General features: G+C 43.6%; 1 protein-coding gene across 1 annotated transcript in view; it reads right to left on the reverse strand.

The window, feature by feature from the left end:
* caskin1 (CASK interacting protein 1) overlaps nucleotides 1-9472 on the reverse strand; it is a gene marked incomplete at its 5' end in the record, with an annotated part of 65394 nt that extends 55922 nt beyond the window's left edge. The window contains 1 exon segment of the mRNA XM_037978578.1: nucleotides 9421-9472. Coding sequence (XP_037834506.1) covers nucleotides 9421-9472 — 52 coding nt within the window.
* Between the last annotated feature and the right edge of the window lie 311 nt (nucleotides 9473-9783).

A 9783-nucleotide genomic window follows, 5' to 3' on the forward strand; every position in this document is an offset into this window, starting at 1 on the left:
TGGGGAGAGGGAAGTCTGGGTCTCCCTGCTTAGGCTGCTGCCCCCGCGACCCGACCCCGGATAAGAGGAAGAAGATGGATGGATACTAAAACATTACGACTTCTTACATATATAAGGCGCTCTTGACGCACACTGTCGTTTTTTGAGAAAACTGAAGGCTTTTAAGTTGTGCCTTATAGTCCGGAAAATACAGTAAATAAATGCTGATATGTGCCAAAACCTAAATCTCAACAGCAACTGTCATCGTCACTCTGTCATCTCCTTTGAGGTTTAACAAAGGTACTGTTAAGCAGCACCACAACAGGCTGAATAAACCGATCATTGGTGTGTGTGTGTGGACTTGAAGCGTGTTAATGGGGTGCATTTATGAGCTGAATTGGAGGGAAATCCATCCTTTTGCCAAGTCTTAAAGCACCAAATGCAATATTTATACCCTCATTATTCTCGTCTTCTCTGCAAACCCACCTCCCCCTCACGCTCTCAATCTATCTCCCAGATCTCTTTCCTGACAGTCTCACTTCTTCTCTTCCTGTCCTTCCACTCCAGTATCCTCTTTTCCAGTATCCTCTCATTTTTTTGTCACCCCTAAAGGTTCATGAGTTAAAGATGTCACAAAAAAAAAAAAAAAAAAAACATTGTGTCAATATAATTTTCTTGTGGGCTTTGTTGCAGGCAGTAAATACAAAAGTCCAAACGAACCTCCATTATCATCTGAAAGTTGGGTTACTCTTTTCATTTCATACCTGCATTTAATGTTTATAGTGAAGTTGGAGAACACTAAAGAGGGCTGCCAACTTTTTTAGACCTTAAATAAAGGGATTTACAAGAAAATATGGTCTACGATGTCAAAGGTTTCACAATACTGTGCATCAATTTTCACATCAATCAATAAATTGCAAGACGATTCCAAAAGGATACACTATACTGTCAAAAGTATTCACTCGCCTCTTTTCAGACACTTATGAACTTCAGTGACCTCCCATTCTTAATCTTTAGGGTCTAATCTGATGTTGGATCACCCTTTGCAGCTCTAACAGCTTCAACTCTTCTAGGAAGGTTTTCCACAGGTTTAGGAGGGTATATGGGGATTTTTGACCATTCCTCCAGAAGCTGATCTGTGAGGTCAGACATGTTGGACAGAAGGCCTGTCTCTCAGTCTCTGCTCTAATTCATCCCAAAGGTGTTCTGTCAGGTTGAGGTCAGGACTCTGAGCAGGTCAGTCAGGTTCTTCCACACCAAACTCCCTCATCCATGTCTTTATGGACCTTGCTTTGTGCACTGGCAGCCATGTTGGAACAGGAAGGGGCCGTCCCCAAACTGTTCCCACAAAGTTGGGAGCATGAAATTGTCCAAAATGTCTTGGTATGCTGAAGCTTTACGAGTTCCTTTCACTGGAACTAAATAGCTGAGCCAAACTCCTGAAAAACAACCCCACACCATGATCCTCCCTCCACCATGCTTTACACTTGGCTCCATGCAGTCAGACAAATATTGTTCTCCTGGCAGCAGCCGAACCCAGACTCATCCAGACAGAGAAGCATGATTCGTCCCTCCAGAGGACACGTCTTCACAACTCTAGAGTCCAGTGGCGGCGTGTTTTACTCCACTGCATCTGACGCTTTGTTCTTAGTGATGGAAGGCTTGGATGCAGCTGCTCGGACATGGAAACCCATTCCATGAAGCTCTCTAAGCCGTTCCTGAGCTGATCTGAAGGCCACATGAAGTCTGGAGGTCTGTAGCTGTTGACTCTGCAGAACGCTGAATACTTTTGCAATATGGTGTACATCGGAATATCCATATGTAATACATCAAATCACATAGAAGAAGGAACATCTAAATCTGTCCAGTCTGGATAAAAACCTCAAGTTGACATTCAGTGACAGTCGTATGGTTTTCTCAGCCTCTCACTTTTCTGACTTCCTGATGAGGTGCAGGAGAGTCATGTCAGGGTGGGCGTATAGGGCACGGTGAGGGTGCAGACGAACGACTCAAGGGCGTGAGAAATTGCAGGAAAAATTAATTTGCTGAGTACTAAAAGCCCTACAGCATAATGACTACCTTCACAGTCCCGTGAAGAGGACCTTAGAGTGAAAGTTTATCTCCTATTTAGTAACTTTCCTTCTGGTTTGTTTTTTTAAATTTGAGTCTCTGTGCTAATAAACCCTTAGACTCAGCTCTACGTTGGCTTTTAAGTGTGTCATTCTTCTCCTGAAGCTCCTTGATGTTTTTTTTTTTTTTTTTTTTTTTTTTTTTTTTTTTTCCTGTAGCATACACAGTTCCGTGACTCAGAAGCAGACTGTATTTGTCACCATGACACAGATGCATGTGTCGCAGGATAAAAGCAATAACTTTCTAAACCTCCCGCTGCCGGGCATCTCACAAAGAGTCATAAATCAAACAGATCAGCTCAGTCTCATTAGAAAATGTGGAATGTGTTGCATCACTAGTCCACTAGAGCAAAACATAATCTTTTTACAAAAAAAAAACAACTATGTGTCCTAATAAGGCCGGATTAGCTGCAGTTTAAAACACGCCTCCATTTCTAACACTTGTTACAATGTTCAATACATTTAATCTGAAACGATATTATTCTTTTTTTTACGCCCCTTGTGTGTGGATATAGGCTACAGGCTGCAATTCAGTCCTCTAATCCTTCTGAATTGTATTTTTTTCTGAGCATGATTAGTCTAAAAACCACATCAAACTCCCTGTTACATGTTGGATGTTCAGCTCCTCTAACGAGCCGCTCGAGCTCATTTGTCTCCAACCAGCCCGAGCAGCTCCTCCCTCGTGGTTCGCGCCACGCGACGCTTCATCCAAGTCTCGCTGCGAGCTTTACACACCTGTCACACACTCTGACTCTGACACACACATGGGCTCGGCCTATTTTCGGTAATGAGAGATTTTTGATGCCTGCTTGCGAAATGCACGCCGCATCAACAGTCACACCACAGACTGAGAGGGAGGGAAGATGGGACGTCTGCAGTCGTTCTCACTTTCTTCCTCCGTCTGGTAATATGGAGTTCACGTGTTAACCTGTTAGTTTTAACACATGTACATGTGTCTGTGTCGGTACCGCCTCTGGGCTCGTATTTCACATCTGTCTCATGTCTCTGTTTGCTAATCTGTGCGTTTCACTTAGTTTTTAATGCCATTCTAACATCTAAACTTTCATTTTAATATGTGTGGCCTCTGTAGAATCGCCACCTTAATGTGGTGGACGGGTTTGAGGACCACTGTGATCCTGGAGGAACTGTTGTTTGGAGCGTTAGATCCGGGTTGGGTCTCTCATGGTGAACTGGCCTTAGGGGAGGGATCAGTCTAAAAGCAGTTTGAAGACTTTGATGGTGAAGCCAAACAAGATACCTGGCGAGTGCCTGGTGGTCGAGTCTTGGCTCCTGGAGCTCAGCTCAAGGCCGAGCCCAAGAAACTACATGAAGCCACCTATTCAAGGAACCAGCACCTATGGGGAGAGCCATCAAAACTGGGCCAGTGCAAGCGACACAAACTGGCTCCAGCTACATGGAACATCACCTCGCTGGCAGGAAAGAAGCTCAGTTTGGGCTCTGGAACCCAACTCTTATTAGGCAGCGGCTGGATTTCCTGGTTTTGACTGTTGGTTCTGCTTATTCACAGAACAACAGTTCTTCTTTTAGTATCTGAATGGTGTCCTGGAAAGGGTTGCCATCTAAGGATTCTGTGAGTTTCCTGGGGGACTTTAAAGGCCATGTAGGCAATGACAGAGTCACCTGAAGGGGAGCGATTGGGAGGAATGGCCTTCCTGATTTGAACCCGAGCAGTGTTCTGTTTTGGACTTGTGTGCTAGGCATTGGCTGTCTGTAACAAACACCATGTTTGAGCGAAAATTGGTTCATAGGTGTGCGAGGTACCAGGCCACCTTGGGCCAAAGGTCAGCTATCAACTGTGTAATCATATCATCAGACCTGCGGCCCTACGTATTGAATACTTGGGTAAAGAGAGGGGTAGAGCTGTCAACGGACCACCGCCTGGTGGTGAGTCGGCTCTGGGGGCAATGAAGGTTGCCAGACAGAGCTGGGAAGTCCTAAGCCAACAGTGAGGGAAACTGGGATCATCAGGCAGTGGACCCTGTCCATGAGATCTTCGACTCAAACTTCAAGGGGGGGTTTTCACAAGTCCCGCTCCTTCCAGGAGCTGTGGCCAGAAGGTCATCGGTGCCTGTCAAGGGCACAACTGGAGGACATCAGTGATCGTGGAGGCTGTCAAGCTAAAGAAGGAGGCATCTGTAAGTCTGAGGACATGCATGGTTCTCAACCACACAAAGGTGGAATGCTTTTTCCAAGTTGGTGCTGAGTCTCTGCCTATAGCTGGCTGGAGGGATTATCTGTCTTTTCTGCCCTGGGAATCTCTTTGGATCCCCCAGGAGGAGCTGGGGAGATGGATGTCTGGGTTTCCCTCCTGAACCTGTTCCCTCTGCGATTAAACTACTAATAACTGGTAAAAAAAAATAGATAGATGGGTTCACGGACACAACATATCGGAATTATTATTATTTTGTTACTAAAACAAGTTTAGTTAGCGAAACGAATCAAGAATTGTGTACAATGATTTTATTCAAAACCTCATGGTTATAATGGTTAAAACCATAACTAAATATGGTAACTACTCCTTGAGTGTTTTGATAAAGGTCTCTCTGTTTTATGAGATATGGAAACCATCTGTGGTAATAAGAAAGAAAAACCCTGGCGCTGTTTAACAATCCTGAACTTAGTGAATGTGTTTGTATGTCTTTGTTGGGTCACAACCCAGTTAACAGTAGAGGAAACAGTCCTCTAAAACTAGTTCAGTTCTACATGGACCTGACCTGAAAACTAGTATTCTGGTAAATTACCAGTCTTGTACAGATTATTCTACGATAATCCCTTTGGAAGATTTTGTTTTTTCATGGGTGTACCCCACCTCCCACCTGTTGACCATAACCCTGAGCAGGAAAACAGTGGGTACAGAGAGAGACAATCAGAGATTGAATAGAAGGATGTTTATCATTTGTTGTCCAGCTTTGCATCTGTATTATATCAAATCAGATTTAAATACCTCGGCTGAGGAGACAAAAATAGACATCTGCAGATTGGATTAGGACTTTAGCAAACAACAGAACTATAAAACTGGTTATGTGGTAAATAAAAGATGTTTATGTCAATGTTAAAACCACCGCATCCTTTTTTCTGTCATTTTGTAAGAAAGTGGGAGAGGACATGCTTAGAAATTTATTTTGTTTTGAAATAACGTTGCTTCTTTTTGCAAGACAACCTAATATTTATTTTGACTCAGAAAGGCCAATGTTCTTGTGATAAAAAGAAAATGATGACAAAATCACAACTAAAAAGGGCTACTTTGTCAAAAAATATGAGGACAGACATACTGGCAACTGATCTAAGCTGAAAATGATTCAAAATACATGCATTACACTGGGTGTAACACAAGAACCACTTGTTTTCATATCATAACTATCCTGTTCTGAAAATAAAAGGCTTATTTTCTTTTGATAGTTGGTTAATATTTCAAGAAAATGAAACGCTCTTAGGGTGTGTTTACACCAGCCCTGTTTAGTCTCCTTTAATCGAGCTCTAGTTCGTTTGCCTAGAAAGTCCGGTTTGTTTGGGGAGGTGTGAACGAGCAATCGAACTCTGGTCCGCCTAAAAACCTCGATCTCTGTCCGGTTGAGGTAAACTCTGGCGCTGTTTGAATGCACATGTGAACGCAAGCGGACCGGAGACCGCTCCAAAAGCAGGAAGCGGACTACAGCACAGGGCCTTCTGGGTAAATACGACCAAAACAAACGCGCGTTTCTACCCCTAGAGGGAGAAATGGCTCGTGGTCAGACTAAAACCGCTAAAATTTGACACCACTCTATTTTTGTTTCCTTTCCCAGAAGAAGGAAGTCGCGCTCAGCGTCTTCTTCAGAGGTTTTCGTGTCATTTCCTTCAGTAGTTCTTGGTGCAGCGCTACCATGGGGGGCGGGGGGGACCGGTTGCTCAAAGGGTTTGGCTTGATTGACTCGGTGCAGAGGGAATGAGAGCCGCAGCAGCTGAAAATGAAATCCTCACATATGGGAGGTTTCTGGAACGTCGCCATCGGTTTTAGCCTTTCTGTGGAGGAGGAAAGCCTGTAAGGACGCGGATGAAGGGATCTTACTGCGTAGAACCTCGCATCCATCCTTCTTCCATCCTTAAACAGCAGCCCTGACCATGGCAGCAAGAGCTTTTTGCTTTGTGACCAAAAGGAAAGTGTGGCACAGTGTTAATAAAGGCACAGTCCTATTGGTTGTAGCAAGAGTGTCAAGGTGATGCAATAACTTACTTGGAGTTCTGCCAGTAATATAAACATGAGGTCAGCATGGCCAGTCCTGCTTCAAATTCTTGACAACCAAGCCCCACTGGTGCATGCAGGACCCTGATACGCTGCCGCCACAACAATAAACCTCCTCTGCCTTGCTATGGAAGTTTTGTACACGCTCAAAACCATTGAGCACCTATTACGATCTATCACGTTACGGTGAGCCCACTGCGTTCTTATTACACCACCGAAGAACCCGCCAGGACCCCGGACAGACCCCCCGCACCTCGTCGTCCAGCGGGAAGGCAGCCTTAGATGTGTGCTTTCTTGTCTGCCACCCAGTATGAAGGCGAAGAGCTCGTCCTGAAGTAATTAACGCTGCATTGATGCACGCGACCAGTTCATTCACACATCCTGAAGTCAGCCACGCTGAGAAGGAGCCCGGGAAAGCGAAGGTGTGACACTCAGCCTAACGGCATGGAGCCAGTCTGGAGTCATTAAATCTTCCTTATAGACTCAACAGTCTGTGTGGTATGTTCTTTCACATTACCATATAGTTTTTGTTGTTTTCCACGTGTTGTTTCTTCCGGATTTCTTTTTCTTTTTTCTTCTTTGTCTCTGGCCCATTTTCCACATCCTTAACATACACGAAACATCTCTGCAGCCTCAGATACACTCGCACCCTTAGAGTGGATTCACAGCGCCACCGCAGTTGGGTGAAGTGTAACAAATCTCTGTGTTCCTCTGACAACGCTCCGCCTGATCACCTGTGGACATTTGGAAGTCCCGAACCACTCCTGAGAGTCTGTCGGCTTCCTGCTGGTGTTATTGGCTGTAATCCCAGGGCAACGCAGGCCTGACTGTCACTGGCTGAGAGGTTTTTTTTCTTTTCTCGTTCACCACGAGCCTCCAGGGGACTGCTACGAAGAAAGGAGGGAAACTAAAGGTTCAGGACGTGTACGGATTCATTAACAACGTCTGCCTAAATTATGAACTAATCTGCATCTCATCAGTCCAAACCAGATGTTTGCATACACTGCATAAAGAAGACACATAGCTAATTTCTTTCTTTCTTTGTCAATAAATCGGATTAAACATTTCCTGTTATAGGGCAGTTAGGATGACCAAAAGTATTTCTATTTGTTAAATGTTTCTGTTTGTTTCTTCTAAGTCACAGGTTTACATACACTAAGATTCCTATGTCTTTAAACAGTTTGGGAAAGCCCAGATGATGATGTCATGGCTTTGAGCACTTTTGATTGGTTAGTTGACCACATTTGAGTTAATTGGACAGACCCTCCAGGATTTTGCGATGTTATGATTGCAACTATTAACGCAAAAATCAAGCAAACCCCGCAAAATCGCAACTTTTTGCAACTTTGCGCAAAACGCCGCAACTTTAACCCAATATTTATTGTTTCTGAAGTGATTCGCCACCGTTTCTGCGGTCTAGTCTGTTCTTTGTGGGTTTGTGTGGAATACAAAATAAGCCCAAATAACTCACGGAGAAGACACGTGACGTCACTTCCTGTTAACATCAGAATGCCGGGAGCGTGCAGGAGCAGCAACCGAAGCCAAAATGTGCGCTAATGCTTCACATTTGCCCACAAAGATTTCAGCAAACCAGTTTCCTCCCCAGCTGCAGCTGTTTTGCACGTCCTGCAGTGTAATCATGGAACATAAACGCATCGACAAACACTTTGTGTCTGCAAAACATGTGAGGAGAGCTGCAGACGAGGGACAATCCAGAAATGCTCATGAATGTCAGTTTAGAAGCTATCAAAGTTCTCAAATAAAGCACCTTTTGAGAATGTCAATGTTTGTTGGTAATTATCTTACAAAACTAGTAAGTATTTTTAGTTTATATAGTAAAAGTTTTGGTTTTTTATTGATTTTAGTAAAAAAAAAAAAAAAAAATCACAACTTTTCATCGCAACTTTTAGGAAAATGCCCCGCGAAATCAGGCATTTTAGCCCGCAACAATCACCAAAAATGCCCGCGAAATCCTGGAGGGATTGATTGGAGGCATACCTGTGGATGTATTTATTTTAAGGCAGACCTCAAACACCCTGCTCCTTTGTGTGGCATCATGGGAAAATCAAAAGAAATCAGCCAAGACATCAGGAAGACAATCGCCAACCTGGAGATTGGTACAACCTCCAGACGCCCGAAGGTTTGTCTCTTCAAAACTATTATACTATTATATTATATTATTTTATTACACTATTTAGGCTCCGTTTTTTAAAGCAAAATAAGAATCAGAGACTCGATCTGTCCCAGACTAGAGGGCCGTATGAAATGTTACAGAGGGCCGGATCTGGCCCGCGGGCCTTGAGTTTGACACGTGTGGTCTAAGGGGTAAATCCATTTTATCTCTCTTGTTTAAAAACCAGCTGTACCTTTTTCACGATCTGTCGAATCATTTGGGATGGTTTCGCGTTCAGCCTTGTTAAAAATTTCCACTCGGAGTTCTTTAGCTTTTCATTTTGGATTTTTATGGCCAAGCTCCTGCGAATAAACTTTATCGATCCACTGATTATACGTGAACTGGTTTCAATAAGTGAACCCATCGGTGTGCCACCTGAAGCTTGTGTCAATAGTGAAGAAAACCAGGTAGGAAAAATCTACAGCTGGACCATAAAACGGGACTCACGTGATCAATGCACAACTTTGTGTTACAGAACAAAACAGAGAATCTATTATGGCATGTAGAAGCTACAGCTAGAGAATAAACAGGTCGAAAAGCTAATATATTCAAAAGTGAGTTTTTCCTTTTTCCCCCCTGAGCTGACTGTAACTCTCAGGTATAAAATTTTACCATAAAATTTTAATTTACTTACAACATCTCTCTTAACGCAGATTTAGGAACAGTGTTCTGGTCTGTAGCTAAGAGGTATCTGGCTTAATCCCGCAGCTTTCTTTCAGTAAAAACTACCCTGATAATACGTCAGATACAAAGGTTCAAGTGGAAATGTAAGCCGGGGAAGTGCTGAAAAGGATTCCAAAAAAAAAAAAAAGAGTAAGTGAATGTGTGAACAATGGTGGAAGATTAAAATTAAAATTAAAAAACGGCAGACGAGAGGAGACAAAGAGGAGGAAACTCACCCATCTGTGTCCTGGAAGTTGACGTTCACTTTCTTTGTAGAACCGAGGAGTTCTGAAAAACACAAGTGAAACGGACCATCAGGGGATTTCTGACCTTTTTTTTTTTACAAGCATTGCTCATATATACAGGAAAATCAATCTTTCCATCATCCAACGCCTTTCATGCCAGAGTGTCTACGACAGAGCTGTAGCCGTTTTGGTCAAACCTCAAAGAGGTTGTGCGATGTCCCAAGATGTCTACGCTCAACTCCACGTCAAATTTTAGCTCCATATCTGTAAAACTGACTGAGTTGTCGCTGCTTTTTTTCTGATGCCTAACGCCTGTTATCTGTGGCGTCCATCTTGCCCCCCAGGAGAGCGAAA

This window comes from Kryptolebias marmoratus, linkage group LG12 (genome assembly GCF_001649575.2).
Source record: "Kryptolebias marmoratus isolate JLee-2015 linkage group LG12, ASM164957v2, whole genome shotgun sequence".
NCBI classification, from domain to species: Eukaryota; Metazoa; Chordata; class Actinopteri; order Cyprinodontiformes; family Rivulidae; genus Kryptolebias; species Kryptolebias marmoratus.